Source organism: Triticum urartu, chromosome 3A (genome assembly GCF_056163025.1).
Source record: "Triticum urartu cultivar PI428250 chromosome 3A, HENAU_Tu73, whole genome shotgun sequence".
Lineage (NCBI taxonomy): Eukaryota > Viridiplantae > Streptophyta > Magnoliopsida > Poales > Poaceae > Triticum > Triticum urartu.
In genome coordinates this window covers 616596829-616614691 of record NC_141875.1, presented here as the reverse complement: position 1 = coordinate 616614691, position 17863 = coordinate 616596829, and the positions used below count along the sequence as shown (strand labels likewise).

Genomic DNA, 17863 nt, shown 5'->3' with positions numbered 1-17863 from the left:
TTAAGACTTTTGTACATCCCTGTTTCAAGAAATGTCTTCAACCTAGAATTTTCATCAGCAATAACAGTAGCATCCTCAGCAGAGGGGTTAGTTACCACATCAACAGTTGAAGATATTGCAACAGTAGCAGCAGTAGAACATTCAGCAACAGGAGTAGCGTTATCAAGCTCAAGGCATTTAAGACATGGTGGTTCAAATCCTTCCTGAGCGGAATGATACATCTCCAACGTATCTATAATTTTTGATTGCTCCATGCTATATTATCTACTGTTTTGGACATTATTGGGCTTTATTATCCACTTTTATGTTATTTTTGGGACTAACCTATTAATCGGAGGCCCAGCCCAGAATTGCTGTTTTTTGCCTGTTTTAGGGTTTCAAAGAAAAGGAATATCAAACGGAGTCCAAACGGAATGAAACCTTCGGGAACGTGATTTTCTCAACGAACAAGACCTGCGAGACTTGGACCCTACGTCAAGAAAGAAAAGAGGAGGCCACGAGGTAGGGGGCGCGCCTGCCTACCCCAGGCGCGCCCTCCACCCTCGTGGGCCCCCTGTTGCTCCACCAACGTACTCCTTCCTCCTATATATACCTACGTACCCCCAAATGATCAGATACGGAGCCAAAAACCTAATTCCACCGCCGCAACTTTCTGTATCCACAAGATCCCATCTTGGGGCCTGTTTCGGAGCTCCGCCGGAGGGGGCATCGATCACGGAGGGCTTCTACATCAACACCATAGCCCCTCCGATGAAGTGTGAGTAGTTTACCTCTGACCTACGGGTCCATAGTTAGTAGCTAGATGGCTTCTTCTCTCTTTTTGGATCTCAATACAATGTTCTCCCCCTCTCTTGTGGAGAACTATTCGATGTAATCTTCTTTTTGTGGTGTGTTTGTTGAGACCGATGAATTGTGGGTTTATGATCAAGTCTATCTATGAATAATATTTGAATCTTCTCTTAATTCTTTTATGTATGATTGGTTACCTTTGCAAGTCTCTTCAAATTATCAGTTTGGTTTGGCCTACTAGATTGATCTTTCTTGCAATGGGAGAAGTGCTTAGCTTTGGGTTCAATCTTGTGGTGTCCTTTCCCAGTGACAGTAGGGGCAGCAAGGCACGTATTGTATTGTTGCCATCGAGGATAACAAGATGGGGTTTTCTTCATATTGCATGAGTCTATCCCTCTACATCATGTCATCTTGCTTAAGGCGTTACTCTGTTTTTAACTTAATACTCTAGATGCATGCTGGATAGCGGTCGACGAGTGGAGTAATAGTAGTAGATGCAGGCCAGAGTCGGTCTACTTGTTTCGGACGTGATGCCTATATACATGATCATACCTAGATATTCCCATAACTATGCTCAATTCTGTCAATTGCTCAACAGTAATTTGTTCACCCACCGTAGAATACTTATGCTCTCGAGAGAAGCCACTAGTGAAACCTATGGCCCCCGGGTCTATCTTTATCATATTGATCTCCTACTACTTAGTTATTCCTTTACTATTTACTTTGCCTTTATTTTACTTTGCATCTTTATCATAAAAATACCAAAAATATTATCTTATCATATCTATCAGATCTCACTCTCATAAGTGGCCTTATAGGGATTGACAACCCCTATTTGCGTTGGTTGCGAGGATTTATTTGTTTTGTGCAGGTACAAGGGACTCGCACGTAGCCTCCTACTGGATTGATACCTTGGTTCTCAAAAACTGAGGGAAATACTTACGCTACTTCGTTGCATCATCCCTTCCTCTTCGGGGAAAACCAACACAGTGCTCAAGAGGTAGCAAGAAGGATTTCTGGCGCCGTTGCCAGGGAGGTCTACGCAGAAGTCAACATACCAAGTACCCATCACATACCCTTATCTCCTGCATTACATTATTTGCCATTTGCCTCTCGTTTTCCTCTCTCCCCCCCCCACTTCACCCTTACCGTTTTATTCACCCTCTCTCTCTCTATCCTCCCTCTCTTTCCGCTTGCCTTTCTTCCGCCATGTCTGAATCAAAAAGGGTTGGGGGTTCTCTCCAGAGTTTTAGTACTTTGGACAACCCCTCTATCCTCGCTAAGCTTATAAATAAGGATACTATGGAAAAACCTACCGGAGTTATCAATGAGAGTCTTAATAATTTTGATGAAGATGCTTCTGGATTTTTTTTTTGTTATTTACTTGATGAATCTTTGAAAGATGCTTGGTATAGACTATTAAGGATCAGGGCCAGCTATGTTCCTCAATATCAAATTGAAGTTTACTTAAAAAGCTTTTATATTGCCCTTCCTTCTTCTTTTAAGCATGTCTCAGATTCTATATTTGAAGAAGGTTTTATTGAAGGGGATGTCGTAGACACTTATGAAAAAATGAAAACTATATTTGGGCACCCCATGAATGAGAAAGTTGAATCTACATCTCTTTTGCTCTCTTACCAAAATGAATCTATTAAAGAGATAAAGACTAGCCTAGATACAAATTTCCGTAACATACTTAATCTTTCTTCTACCATTAATAGCCATGTGCTTTATCAAAATAGAAGGATTAATTCTATAGATAGAAAGTTTGCTCTTTTCTTTCCTAATACCAAAGATGGCAATACCTAGATCTATTCTTGCTTGTTATGCCTAGCTAGGGGCGTTAAACGATAGCGCTTGTTGGGAGGCAACCCAATTTTATTTTTATTCCTTGATTTTTGCTCCTGTTTAGTAATAAATAATTTATTTAGCTTATGTTTTGGTTGTGTTTTTTGTGTTTAATTAGTGTTTGTGCCAAGTAGAACCGTTGGGAAGACTTGGGGAAAGTCTTGTTGAACTTGCTGTAAAAAACAGAAACTTTAGCGCTCATGAGAACTGCTGTCATTTTTCTTTGGAAAGTGATATTTAGTTAATTCTTTTTGCCGATGATTAATAGATAAAATCCTCACGTCTAGTAATTTATTTTATAATTTTTGGGGTTCCATATCTTGCTCTAGCTACATATTACTACAGACTGTTCTGTTTTTGACAGATTCTGTTTTTCGTGTGTTGTTTGCTTATTTTGATGAATCTATGGCTAGTAAAATAGTTTATAAACCATAGAGAAGTTGGAATACAGTAGGTATAACACCAATATAAATAAAAAATGAGTTCATTACAGTACCTTGAAGTGGTATTTTATTTTCTTTCGCTAACAGAGCTCACGAGATTTTCTACTTTAAGTTTTGTGTTGTGAAGTTTTGAAGTTTTGGGTAAAGATTTGATGGATTATGGAACAAGGAGTGGCAAGAGCCTAAGCTTGGGGATGCCCATGGAACCCCCAAGATAATCTAAGGACACCTAAAAGCCAAAGCTTGGGGATGCCCCGGAAGGCATCCCCTCTTTCGTCTACTTCCATCGGTAACTTTACTTGGAGCTATATTTTTATTCGCCACATGATATGTGTTTTGCTTTAAGCGTCTTGTATTATTTGAGCCTTTGCTTGTTAGTTTACCACAATCATCCTTGCTGTACACACCTTTTGAGAGATCCATACATGATTTAGAATTTGTTAGAATACTCTATGTGCTTCGCTTATATCTTTTGAGTTATATAATTTTGCTGTAGTACTTCACTTATATCTTTTAGAGCACAGTGGTGGATTTGTTTATAGAAACTATTGATCTCTCATGATTCACTTAAATTATTTTGAGAGTCTTAATAGCATTGTAATTTGCTTAAAATCTTAATATGCTTGGTATACAAGATTAATAATAAAACTTTCTTATGAGTGTGTTGAATACTATGATAACTTTGATACTTGATAATTGTTTTGAGATATAAGGATGGTGATATTAAAGTTGTGCTAGTTGAGTAGTTGTGAATTTGAGAAATACTTGTGTTGAAGTTTGTGATTCCCGTAGCATGCACATATGGTGAACCGTTATGTGATGAAGTCGGAGCATGATTTATTTTTTGATTGCCTTCCTTATGAGTGGCGGTCGGGGACGAGCGATGGTCTTTTCCTACCAATCTATCCCCCTAGGAGCATGCGCGTAATACTTTGCTTTGATAACTTGTAGATTTGTGCAATAAGTATATGAGTTCTTTATGACTAATGTTGAGTCCATGGATTATACGCACTCTCACCCTTCCACCCTTGCTAAGCTCTCTAATACCGCGCACCTTTCGCCGGTATCATACACCCACCATATACCTTCCTCAAAACAGCCACCATACCTACCTATAATGGCATTTCCATAGCCATTCCGAGATATATTGCCATGCAACTTTCCACCGTTCCGTTTATTATGACACACTCTATCTTGTCACATTGCTTAGCATGACCATGTAGTTGACATCGTATTTGTGGCAAAGTCATCATTCATAATTCTTTCATACGTGTCACTCATGCGTCATTGCATATCCCGGTACACCGCCGGAGGCATTCATATAGAGTCATATTTTGTTCTAAGTATCGAGTTGTAATTGTTGAGTTGTAAGAAAAATAAAAGTGTGATGATCATCATTATTAGAGCATTGTCCCAGTGAGGAAAGGATGATGGAGACTATGATTCCCCCACAAGTCAGGATGGGACTCCGGACGGAAAATAAATAAAAGAGGCCAAAGAAGCCAAAATAAAAAAAAGAGAAAAGAAGCCATAAAAAAGAGAAAATGCCCAAATAAAAAATGAGAGAAAAAGAGAGAAGGGACAATGTTACTATCCTTTTACCACACTTGTGCTTCAAAGTAGCACCATGATCTTCATAGTAGAGAGTCTCTCATGTTATCACTTTCATATATAGTGGGAATCTTTCATTATAGAACTTGGCTTGTATATTCCAATGATGGGCTTCCTCAAATTGCCCTAGGTCTTCATGAGCAAGCAAGTTGGATGCACACCCACTTAGTTTCTTTTTGAGCTTTCATATACTTATAGTTCTAGTGCATCCGTTGCATGGCAATACCTACTCACTCACATTGATATCTATAGATGGGCATCTCCATAGCCCGTTGATACGCCTAGTTGATGCGAGACTATCTTCTCCCTTTTTGTCTTCTCCACAACCACCACTCTATTCCACCTATAGTGCTATATCCATGGCTCACGCTCATGTATTGCGTGAAGATTGAAAAAGTTTTGAGAATGTCAAAAGTATGAAACAATTGCTTGGCTTGTCATCGGGGTTGTGCATGATTTAAATATTTTGTGTGGTGAATATAGAGCATAGCCAGACTATATGATTTTGTAGGGATAACTTTCTTTAGCCATGTTATTTTGAGAAGACATAATTGCTTTGTTAGTATGCTTGAAGTATTATTATTTTTATGTCAATATGAACTTTTGTCTTGAATCTTTCGGATCTGAATATTCATACCACAATTAAGAAGAATTACATTAAAATTATGCCAAGTAGCACTCCGCATCAAAAATTATGTTTTTATCATTTACCTACTCGAGGACGGGCAGGAATTAAGCTTGGGGATGCTTGATACGTCTCCAACGTATCTATAATTTTTGATTGCTCCATGCTATATTATCTACTGTTTTGGACATTATTGGGCTTTATTATCCACTTTTATGTTATTTTTGGGACTAACCTATTAACCGGAGGCCCAGCCCAGAATTGCTGTTTTTTGCCTGTTTTAGGGTTTCAAAGAAAAGGAATATCAAACGGAGTCCAAACGGAATGAAACCTTCGGGAACGTGATTTTCTCAACGAACAAGACTCGGGAGACTTGGACCCTACGTCAAGAAAGAAAAGAGGAGGCCACGAGGTAGGTGGCGCGCCTGCCTACCCCAAGCGCGCCCTCCACCCTCGTGGGCCCCCTGTTGCTCCACCGACGTACTCCTTCCTCCTATATATACCTACGTACCCCCAAACGATCAGATACGGAGCCAAAAACCTAATTCCACCGCCGCAACTTTCTGTATCCACGAGATCCCATCTTGGGGCATGTTCCGGAGCTTCGCTGGAGGGGGCGTCGATCACGGAGGGCACACCATAGCCCCTCTGATGAAGTGTGAGTAGTTTACCTCTGACCTACGGGTCCATAGTTAGTAGCTAGATGGATTCTTCTCTCTTTTTGGATCTCAATACAATGTTCTCCCCCTCTTTTATGGAGAACTATTCGATGTAATCTTCTTTTTGCGGTGTGTTTGTTGAGACCGATGAATTGTGGGTTTATGATCAAGTCTATCTATGAATAATATTTGAATCTTCTATGAATTCTTTTATGTATGATTGGTTATCTTTGCAAGTCTCTTCGAATTATCAGTTTGGTTTGGCCTACTAGATTGATCTTTCTTGCAATGGGAGAAGTGCTTAGCTTTGGGTTCAATCTTGCGGTGTCCTTTCCCAGTGACAGTAGGGGCAGCAAGGCACGTATTGTATTGTTGCCATGGAGGATAACAAGATGGGGTTTTCTTCATATTGCATGAGTCTATCCCTCTACATCATGTCATCTTTCTTAAGGCATTACTCTGTTTTTAACTTAACACTCTAGATGCATGCTGGATAGCGGTCGATGAGTGGAGTAATAGTAGTAGATGCAGGCAAGAGTCGGTCTACTTGTTTCGGACGTGATGCCTATATACATGATCATACCTAGATATTCTCATAACCATGCTCAATTCTGTCAATTGCTCAACAGTAATTTGTTCACCCACCGTAGAATACTTATGCTCTCGAGAGAAGCCACTAGTGAAACCTATGGCCCCCGGGTCTATCTTTATCATATTGATCTCCTACTACTTAGTTATTTTCTTTACTATTTACTTTGCCTTTATTTTACTTTGCATCTTTATCATAAAAATACCAAAAATATTATCTTATCATATCTATCAGATCTCACTCTCGTAAGTGGCCTTATAGGGATTGACAACCCCTATTTGCGTTGGTTGCGAGGATTTATTTGTTTTGTGCAGGTACGAGGGACTCGCGCATAGCCTCCTACTGGATTGATACCTTGGTTCTCAAAAACTGAGGGAAATACTTACGCTACTTTGCTGCATCATCCCTTCCTCTTCGGGGAAAACCAACGCAGTGCTCAAGAGGTAGCACGAAACTGATCTGTTCAGTGTGAAGTGACTCATTTTCCTTTTGAAGATTTTCATGAACCGCTCTCAATTTCTCATGTTCTTGCTTGCTTTGAAGATAATCATAGGAAAGCTTTTCATGAGTTGTTGAGAGCGTTTCATGACGACTTTCAAGTTCCTCATACTTAACATGAAGATTTTTATGTCTTCAATTAAGGACTGAGATCGAGTCATTTCAGCGTCCAACAGGTCGTCGCTTTTGTCTAACAGTTTTTGAATATGTTCCATAGCTTTTTGTTGTTCAGTTGCAATTTTAGCAAGTGTTTTGTAGCTGGGTTTGGAACCACAATCAGAGTCATCTTCACTGGATGTTTGATAGTGAGTATTGCGTGAGTTTACCTTGGCACCTCGTGCCATGAAGCAATAGGTGGGAGCGGAGTCGTCCTTGTCATTAGCATCGGCGTCGGTGATGAAGTCATTGTCTTCAGTGTTGAAGATGGACTTGGCAACGTAGGCTATAGCCAGACTTGCAACGCCAGAGTCGGACTCCTCCTCAGACTCCACCTCCACCTCCTCAGAAGCAAACTCCTCCTCTGAATCCATTTCCTTGCCAACAAATGCACGAGCCTTGCCAGATGAGCTCTTCTTGTGTGAAGAAGACTTTGAGGAAGACTTGGAAGAAGACTTTGAGTAGTTCTTCTTCTTCTTGTCATCAGAATCATATTCCTTGCTCTTCTTCTTGTTGTTGTTCTCATTGTCCCACTGCGGACACTCAGAGATGTAGTGACCAGGTTTCTTGCACTTTTTGAAGCCTTTCTTCTTGGTGAATTTCTGGAACTTCTTCACAAGCATAGCAAGCTCCTTTCCAATGTCTTCAGGATCATCAGAACTGCAGTCAGATTCTTCTTCAGATGAGGAAACAGCCTTTGCCTTCAAGGCGCGAGTTCGGCCATAGTTGGGACCGTAGATATCTCTTTTCTCAGAAAGCTGAAACTCATGCGTGTTGAGCCTTTCAAGTATGTCATACGGATCGAGTGTCTTGAAGTCAAGGCGTTCTTGAGTCATCAGGGCTAGGGTGTCAAACGAGCTGTCAAGTGTTCTGAGGAGTGTCTTGACGATTTCATGCTTGGTAATCTCAGTAGCAACGAGAGCTTGAAGCTCATTTGTGATGTCAGTGAGGCGATCAAACGTGAGCTGGACATTCTCATTGCCGTTTCTCTTGAAGCGGTTGAAGAGGTTGCGAAGGACACTGATCCTTTGATCTCTCTGGGTTGAGATGCCTTCGTTAACCTTGGAGAGCCAGTCCCAGACTAGCTTCGATGTTTCCAGAGCACTCACACGGCCATACTGCCCTTTGGTCAGATGACCACAGATGATGTTCTTGGCAGTGGAATCCAGTTGAACAAACTTCTTGACATCAGCAGCGGTGACACCTTCACTAGCCTTGGGAATGCCATTCTTGACGACATACCAGAGGTCAACATCAATGGCTTCAAGATGCATGCGCATCTTATTCTTCCAGTAGGGATATTCAGTTCCATCGAAGACGGGGCACGCAGCGGAGACTTTGATTATCCCTGCAGTCGACATAGCTAAAACTCCAGATGGTTAAACCGAATCACACAGAACAAGGGAGTACCTTGCTCTAATACCAATTGAAAGTGCTAGTTATCGACTAGAGGGGGTGAATAGGCGATTTTTATGGAAGTCTTCAGAACATGGGAGTTTCGAAGACAAACGATAGAAATGAACCTATAACCATGCAACGGAAGGTAGACTACACTAGACAAGCCATAGTCAAGTATTCAATGAAGTGAGAGCACGAAGACTAATAGCAGCTAGGCAGTATGGATCGGGATGGAAGATAGTATGAAACCAATCAGAAAAACAGTCACACAGTAAAGACAAATGGACAATGCAAACAGGCAATGACTTCACAAGGACCAACTGTAAATAAAGAGATGGGAAGGATAGAACCAGTTGCTTGTTGAAGACAATGATTTGTTGCACCAGTTCCAGTTGCTGTGACAACTGTACGTCTGGTTAGGGAGGCTGAGATTTAACTCAGAAGACCGTGTTTTTACCTTATTCCCCTTGAGCTAAGGACACCCAGTCCTCGCTCAATCATTCTGATAAGTCTTCAAGGTAGACTTCCAAACCTTCACACACTTCGTTCACTGGCGATCCACAATGACTATTGGATGCTCAGAACGCGACGCCTAACCGGCTGGAGGATTCACAGTCCTCAAGTGTAACAAGTCTTCAGATCACACAGACAGGAAGACTTCAGTGATGCCTAACACTCTTTGGCTCTGGGTGTTTAGGGCTTTGTCCTCACAAGGATTTCTCTCTCAAAAGCTTCGAGGTGGGTTGCTCTCAAACGACAAAAGCCGTGCACTAACTCTGAGCAGCCACCAATTTATGGTGTGGGGGTGGGCTATTTATAGCCACTAGGCAACCCGACCTGATTTGTCCAAAATGACCCCGCGTCACTAAGGAACTGACACGTGTTCCAACGGTCAGATTTCAAACACACACGACAACTTTACTTGGGCTACAAGTAAAGCTGACTTATCCAGCTCTGGATAAGTTTTGCTCTCATTGTCTTTGCTCGAAGACATAGGATTTTGGTTAAGCATCACTTCAGTCACTCTGACTTTGTTCACTGGGACCCCACTTAACAGTACGGTGGTTCCTATGACTCAACAAAGAAGAAAAGGAAACAACGAAACAATTAAGTCTTCGCGCTCCATAGTCTTCACGCGATGTCTTCTCTTGTCATAGTCTTCAATGTGAATATCTTCACATACCACCTTTGTCTTCAATGTCTTCATACATTTTTAGGGGTCATCTCCGGTAGGTAAACCGAATCAATGAGGGACTACTACCTGTGTTATCCTGTAATTCTCACAAACACATTAGTCCCTCAACCAGGTTTGTCGTCAATACTCCAAAACCAACTAGGGGTGGCACTAGATGCACTTACAATAAATAAAAATGATTTTTATTGAAAATGGGGACTCTATTTATTTGTGAAATACAAATGGATAAAAATGATGTTTTTGGTGGACATAAGCCATACAAGAGATTAAGAGGCAAAGCTGTCTTTTATAAATCATGTGATTCGAAGTTTGATTCTGCCGTTTGTGGATGACACTTGCTAGGTGAAACTGTCCTTTCTTAATCTATCTTTGGGCGTGGTCATTTTTTTTCAATCGAGCAACCCCCATTCCATTCAATTGCTCAAATGGAAATACATTGTTCACAGGCTTTCCACAATAGTGTATCATTACAGTACATTAAAAGGACACTAATAGCCATAGAGAAAGGATACTTAAGGGAAACATATTGGGGCGCTAACAGAAAACCTACCGCATGAGAGCGACCTCGATACCTCTTGCTACAGGACTAAAACATGTTACCACCGAACGAGTTAAGATAGGCTAACAACTAGCATAAAGGACCCGTTAAGTTCGGGAAAACATAAAATGCAACATCGAACATAACCGTTGCAATAGCAAAACAATATATCTCCCTAGCAACAACTACACACAGACAAGTATCAACCAAGGCGCAACACACCAACATCGGCAATACTAGATCCCATCATCCTTGATAGACACGAAGTCTCGCTCATCAGCTGGTGAACGCCACCCTAAAGAATTTTCCTATATCCTTCCTTCAGCAGACCTGGCTAATATAATAGAAACGAACAAACATTGAAGATAACCTTAGCAGGAGACCACACAATATGATTCTCATCTTTGGCAGACGCGTGTAGCGATTGGGTTATCTTTGTTTTCATTCTTCTCTAAGTCAGACATGCTCTTTATCTTGCATTTAAGTGCTATATATATTGGCGCTTGTACATGTTCCTCCATACTCTATGTTCTTTTCCTGGTTTCGTTTTCAGCAATGAAAACGGGGCGAGGTCGGTGCTTTTTTCAACTATAAAAAACTATCCATTCTTATGTTGAATTTCCCAACTGTACCAACAATGCCCCTCGTTATTCCTGTCCAGCTCCAGACAATCTGCCGCAGCGAAGATCCCAATCACAAGCGTTAAAAATATCCCAACCACACCGTGGTTCCCCACATGCAAGATCCCAACATCAACAAATGATCATTTACATACCATCCGAGAGGATGATCCATTCCTTCATCCTTGATGAAACACAACAAAGAGCTCACCCAACAACTTGCTTCTTCGAGACCATGATCATGTATTAAACCTAACAACGAAAGCAAAACGGGGAGAGCAAACTTTTTATAATTCTGCTCATGAATGGCCATGCGCCAGGCCGACCAAATCATCCAAAGTGTTACAAGCGACTTTGTGAACACCTGCTTTCAAATAATCAATGCTCCAAAAAATGAATGTTTCTCAAAACTTTTTTTGTCTAGAGGTCCTAAGATGTCATATCGCCATGTATTTGCACGCCTCAGATATTTGGTTCCAAAAAATTACATTATTTGCTTTTTTATTGGTGTTACTCGATGGAAGCAAATGCGCACTGAAACACCATCATCAAAGCTCTACCATATTTAGTTTGGGCCATATTATGCTAGGAGTGCAAATACAAGAAATGTCAGTTTGGGCCATATTATGCTATTGGCCCCAACGCTGCGTCAATTTCTTGGGCCGAAGCCACCTAACTGAAATGAGCCCAAAACAAAAGGGAAAAAGGAGAGGAAAATCTCATGAAATCAGTCGAGAAAAATAATAATATGGTTCAAAAAATGAATGTTTCTCAAAACTTTTTTTGTCTAGAGGTCCTAAGATGTCATATCGCCATGTATTTGCACGCCTCAGATATTTGGTTCCAAAAAATTACATTATTTGCTTTTTTATTGGTGTTACTCGATGGAAGCAAATGCGCACTGAAACACCATCATCAAAGCTCTACCATATTTAGTTTGGGCCATATTATGCTAGGAGTGCAAATACAAGAAATGTCAGTTTGGGCCATATTATGCTATTGGCCCCAACGCTGCGTCAATTTCTTGGGCCGAAGCCACCTAACTGAAATGAGCCCAAAACAAAGGGGAAAAAGGAGAGGAAAATCTCATGAAATCAGTCGAGAAAAATAATAAATATGGCTTCGCCCGGGTTCGAACCGGAGACCTTCAGTGTGTTAGACTGACGTGATAACCAACTACACCACGAAACCACTAATGTGAGAATGCAACTCAGATATGCTACAAACATGAATGATCTTCTTATACGACAAAAAAAATTTGATCACACGACAAGCTGATTATTTCACACTTCCACCGACCCAAGTACCCAACCATAGCTGCGGTACCCGTCGATGGTATATACCCAGCAACCAGCTATAACACGAGCAAGTAATCCCAGCAACCAGCTATACCAAGTCGGCACACAAAGGAGAAAATGCATGCAGAAGCATCATCAGAGGCAGCAGCCACCTCCATATAGATTGATCACAGCTGCGTCTTGAACATGGTGACGTGGCCGAGGCGCTGGACGATGTCGGCCACGGAGCCGACGGCGGCGAGCAGCGACACGACGAGCGCGCCGACGTTGAGCGCCTGGAGCGCCACCCACTTGCCGCTGCCGCGCGGCACCTTGGCCTGCGTGATGTACATGGTGACCGGGAAGTAGACGGTGAGCGGCCAGAAGGCGGCGGCGCCGAGCAGGCCGAGGATGGCGTTGAAGAAGGGCAGCATGAGCGAGACCACGGTGGTGGCGGCCACGAACGCGGTGCGCAGCACCAGCTTGCACATGGTGAACCGCAGCGCGCCCCGGCCGCGGCCCGGCAGCCGCACAGCCAGCTCCCGGTGGAAGAAGGCCGCGTCCGGGTAGCGCGCCCGGAGGCTGCTCTCGTAGCACGCGAACACGGGCTGCACGTACACCTGGTAGGCACCGACGAGGTGGATCACCACGGCGACGTTGGCGAGGTCCACGAGCCAGAAGGGCTCGTCGAAGCCGGTGAGGACGTTCCCCGGCGCCGCGTTGCCGAAGGCCGCGTAGCCGATGCACCCCAGCGAGACGTAGAAGGCCGTGGTCACGCCGATGCCGTACAGGCTCGCCCTCTTCATCGTCACGTTCTCCGACGGCGGCGACTTCACCGTGTCCTGCAACACACCAATGAGTCAAGGCATTGCAAAAGCATCACCGCGATGATCTCTACTCGTGACGTAAAATGCAGTGTGCACGAGACTAGACTTGATTGATTACCTGGATCTCGATGAGGAGCATGGCGTAGGTGTAGGCGAATGCAATGTTGCCGAGGGCCTGCAGGAAGCTCCAGGTCCTGGTGGCCGCGGAGACGCCGCCGGGGCCGCCGATGTGGCTGCCGAAGATGGTGCCGTAGGCCTTGTGGTTAGACGCGAACTTGGCGGCGCTGAGGAAGAGCGCGACGAAGGAGTAGGTGAAGGACATGACGGCGGCGACGATGGAGACGAAGGTGACCTTCTCCAAGCTGGGCAGCTGCGAGAGGACGACCTCGACGACGCCGAACATGACCAGGTACATGGTCCCTTCCTGGCTGCAGTTCGCGCCGTGGCCCTTGTAATGCCGGCAGTTGCTGCGCACCACGGACCTGCACTCGCAACGCAAGGAACGTCCTTCAGTCAGTCCCATGACGACTAAATAGTGTAAAGTCTGATCAAAATATTTACAGATGTTCATCAGAAGCAAAAGAGGCTTTAAATTACATGATGCCCGTGGCGGCTGTGATGGTGTAGCCCACGACGGCACCGCAGAGAATCGTGTACTGCGTAATGCCGCACACCACCACTTCTCTAGGCCCTGCATGTGCATGATGAAGATTGCCAGGAGAATCACAGGCATTCATGGTGCCAAGGTAAGTTTAAGGATTATAATTTGTTGTTACCGAGGCAGGAGCGGACGGCGTCCATGTAGGTGTAGTTGCGCTTGCCGTGAACGGGGTCCGGCGAGCGGTAGCAGTCGGAGAGGAGGCAGGCGGTGAAGTAGGTGATGTAGGCGCAGCCGACGAGGGCGATGGGGCCGAGCACCCACCCCATCTGCGCCACGCTCCACGGCAGCGCCAGCACGCCGGACCCGATCACCGCCGTGATGGCGTGCGTCGTCGCCGTCCATACCGTCCCTGTCACATTTCATTCAGGTGGTCAGTCGGTCACTGTCTGACGTGAGGCATGCACAACTTTGCAGTCTCTGAACTTTTTAAGGTACTAGGAAAAGTAATATCATGATGAAATCTCTCAGTTAGATGCCAAAATATTGCAGTGCTGCTGAAATAAATTGCAACTTGCAAGTAGACCTCCAACCCTCTGGATGAGAAGAAATTACAATTTTCACACAAGGATTTGCATCGCGACAATCATTAGTGACGAATAAATACACTCAGCAAAGTGGATCCAATTAGTCTGATAGACTACTGGCCATGCGCTGGACACCATTAAGCAAAGCGTATCAACTAACCGAAGCTACAAACTACTGACAACTAGTCAACAAAAACACTGGATTCTAATCGACAGGTCCTAAAGCAGACGAATTCTCTATTGGGTTTGCTCTATGCACCCAGCAAAGTAGCAGCTATTATAAGCCTAAATCAACATCTCTTTGTGTTACACGTGATATTCTAACCCAATAACAGCAACTGTATAACAGCATGAGGAGACTCTTTTTTGCACAACCGTAAGCATCCACCTGGAGAAAGAACCTTTTCTGGAAGATCCAAAGCATGCCTGGTTGACGATGTGGATTGTGATGTGGTATCCATTATCCAACAGCACGACGCACGCAAGACTTGGACATAAGGTACTTGCCTTCTGATAATGAAAAACAAGATGTACTTTGTGGCGTATAAATAACTACATATAGATTCTGTACTTAACAAGTCATCTGTAGTGTAATGACCACTCAATGGTGCCTTCTAAATTATTCGTGAATATATGCTTGTGTGCATCTTAGTGATGCAGAGGTCGGGGGTTATCCTCCTTTTCGTTAAAAACCTATGACTAGACTCGCAGCTTACGCCCAAAATGAATACAGTTACTCCCTCCGTTCCTAAATATAAGTCTTTTTAAAGATTTCAATATGGACTACTCCCTCCGTCCACGAATAAGTGTACATCTAGTTTTTGTCTTAAGTCAAAGTTTTAAAACTTTGACCAATTTTCTAGATAAAAAATAAAAAAATTTATGACACTAAATTAGTATCACTAGATCCGCTTTGAAATGTACTTTGACAATATACCAATTTGATGTCATATATGTTACTACTATATTCTATAAAGTTAGTCAAAATTTTAAAACTTTGACTTAGAACAAAAACTAGATGTACACTTATTCATGGACGGAGGGAGTAGATATGGACTTACAGACATATTTTAGAGTATAGTTCCACTCATTTTGCTTCGTATGTAGCACATATTGGAATCGCTAAAAAGACTTGTATTTAGGAATGGAGGGAGTACTATACTCTGATGCCACGAAAGCTCTGTATATATCAGTACTAGGAGGGTTCCTGACGAAGTGGAGGGAGCACACGTTGAAGGTTCCCAGTCATCCATAGCAAAGCCATTTTGGCCCACACTAAAAGAATCTCTATTAGACAACTAATGATTTGACAACGAATAGTGTTCTCCACTCTTTGCGGGATTCCGATACTAAAACAGTGGTACGATAGTTATTTGGAACAACTTTGCATGACATGATCTCACGCACCACTAAGTTTTTCTGTATAATTCTGGAGCACTATGGTGCTCATGCTGTATAAGAGTTGCAAGCCGAGGCCACTTACTTTGGGTAGTGCCTGCCAAGTCACTGGAATTTTGGATCTCGCAGCAAGTTCTTTTGCTCTAACGGATCGGGAACATAGGGCATTTTGGACCTAATTCCTGCATCAATACCCTGGCACCAACCCGGTTCCCATCATTTGGGGTGTTGTAAAAGGACTGGCGCTGAGGCGCCACACCATGGATGGCACATGGCTGTTTTTCAGTCAGAGCATGCAGGGTGTATGGATTTCATCCCGATGTCAGGGATGTCATCTGGATTGGAGTTGGACAAGTGATGTGTCAAGAGAAATGGGGAAGATATGGAAGTACTGAATTAGCTTGGCCGCATGCATGCAAACATCTTAAAGCGACAGCTCTGCCTGGATCTCGGGCTACGTTGCTGATCATAAGAAATGGGCAAAATTTTGAATTGCTCTGCTACAATATGTTCCTCTGTCAAAGCAGAGTACCCGAGTCCTACCCATTCAAGGATACTCCCTTCCTCTAATATATGCATACGTCTGATTCCAGCAAAAGAATGTGTGCTAATGTTCTACTCCCTCCGTTCGGAATTACTTGTCTCGGATATGGATGTATCTAGAACTAAAATACATCTAGATACATCCATTTCTGCGACAAGTAATTCCAAACGGAGGGAGTAAGACACTAGTTTCAGGATATGAGATGATTTTTTTTTCTCCATGATTGTGAATTTGCGATGCTACCCGGCTAGGAGATTGCAGTGTGCCAGTCCTGATACAGAACGAGAAGTTTGCCGCTTCATAAGTATACCTAAAGACTCGGGAGGAAGTGGCAATTTGATCGCCAGCACCGCCCTCTAAAACCTATGTCTGCAACCGAGACATGAACTATTCTACCGCTATCTACCTCGCTCCCTACTGTTCGGAGTACATCCGAATACGCGGACCGACGGCGGCGGAACCCAATTGGGTTTGCCAGTATTTGCATCACGGCTCCGAGGGAAGGCATCAAGAGAAGGAACCAACGAAGTGAAACTGCGAACAACGGAGCTCTACAAGGGTGGGTCGTGTGTGCTACCTGTTCTTACGCGGCCGTCGTCGTCCACCTCCGGCGCGACCTCCGTCACCTTCTCCACGTCCATCTCTCTCCCTTTCCCTCTCCCCGCCTCTTCCTCCGCTCGGGCACCTCTGTCGGTCTCGCTCTCTCTCAAATTCTGATGGACTCTGTCGTAGCCGCGGGCGGCGGGTATATATAGGACCGCCGGGCCTTGCACCTGACCGGCCTTCCACTGTACATTCATTCTTTTAATGCGGCGGTCGGTCAATTACTCTGCCTCACGGGATCCCACGAATCCGGCCGTCCCATTCATCGTTTCCGGGAAAAATTTCCGCCGCGAGTCAAAGCAGATCATCTATGGTAAGTGGCAGCTGCAGCCGCTTGCCAGCTTCGCCAAGGAAACGAGTGAATGCCGAGCTAAATTTTCGGGCAGACTGCTCTTCCGGCGGTGCCGTACGGTGTACCTGGACGCTGTTGGTGCGTGTTTGGACGACGACGGTGGAGCGCTGAACCGAGAACGGAAAACCCATAAGTACTCCGTATATTATAAGCGTAATCGCGGAAAGGAAACGGGAAACTGATTTGCTCATTTAACCACGTAAACTTTTGTACGGTACGGCAGATTGTACTTCATGTAATAAAAGCCAGAATTACTTCAGAAAAAGTCGTATTTTTTTAACACAGTACAGACACAAACACTCGCCCTTATGAAGGCACACACACCCTATCCACACACACTCTATCCCTATGTGCACCTTCGAAAGAATATCATCTTGAAATTTACGAAGTCGCCTAAGCATCTCGTCGTCGACGGGAACATCTCCTCCTCCCACTAAATGCGCATCGCCGAAAATCCTAAAATAAATTTAAAAATAAATGCGAGCAATAGAATTTGAACCCTGATGGGCTGAAGATACCACAGTCTCTTTAACCATCCAACCACAGGTCGATTCACAAAAAAAGTCTTAATTAATTAAGAGAAGTTATACGAAGAAAACTTATGTACGGTAGATTATACCACGTCCAAGGATCGTTCGTACGGTGGTCAGACTATACTTCCAAATTTATATACTATAAAGGGTCCAATTTTCTTTTGACATCTCATAT

The 17863-nt window shown here is 43.6% G+C and overlaps 1 protein-coding gene and 1 non-coding gene across 2 annotated transcripts; both read right to left on the bottom strand.

The window, feature by feature from the left end:
• Positions 1 to 12086: 12086 nt before the first annotated feature.
• On the bottom strand, positions 12087 to 12160 carry TRNAV-AAC (transfer RNA valine (anticodon AAC)). The gene has a single exon. It is a non-coding gene; the product is annotated as a tRNA-Val (tRNA).
• On the bottom strand, positions 12139 to 16994 carry LOC147980816 (amino acid permease 1-like). The gene is made up of 5 exons (XM_087513605.1): positions 16778 to 16994; positions 13850 to 14083; positions 13671 to 13764; positions 13192 to 13555; positions 12139 to 13088 (listed from the first exon to the last, which is right to left on the bottom strand). Exons 1-5 carry the CDS (start codon positions 16839 to 16841, stop codon positions 12435 to 12437), a joined length of 1410 nt encoding a protein of 469 aa, XP_087369731.1. The 5' UTR covers positions 16842 to 16994; the 3' UTR covers positions 12139 to 12434.
• Positions 16995 to 17863: the final 869 nt, after the last annotated feature.

Bases quoted from the DNA above. Each gene is read 5' to 3' on its own strand.
- LOC147980816 (XM_087513605.1), bottom strand. From the start codon at position 16,841: ATGGACGTGGAGAAGGTGACGGAGGTCGCGCCGGAGGTGGACGACGAC. The intron at 13,765-13,849 runs GTAACAACAAAT...ATGCACATGCAG, and splicing joins CGCCGTCCGCTCCTGCCTCG to GGCCTAGAGAAGTGGTGGTG. The intron at 13,556-13,670 runs GTAATTTAAAGC...TTGCGAGTGCAG, and splicing joins ACAGCCGCCACGGGCATCAT to GTCCGTGGTGCGCAGCAACT.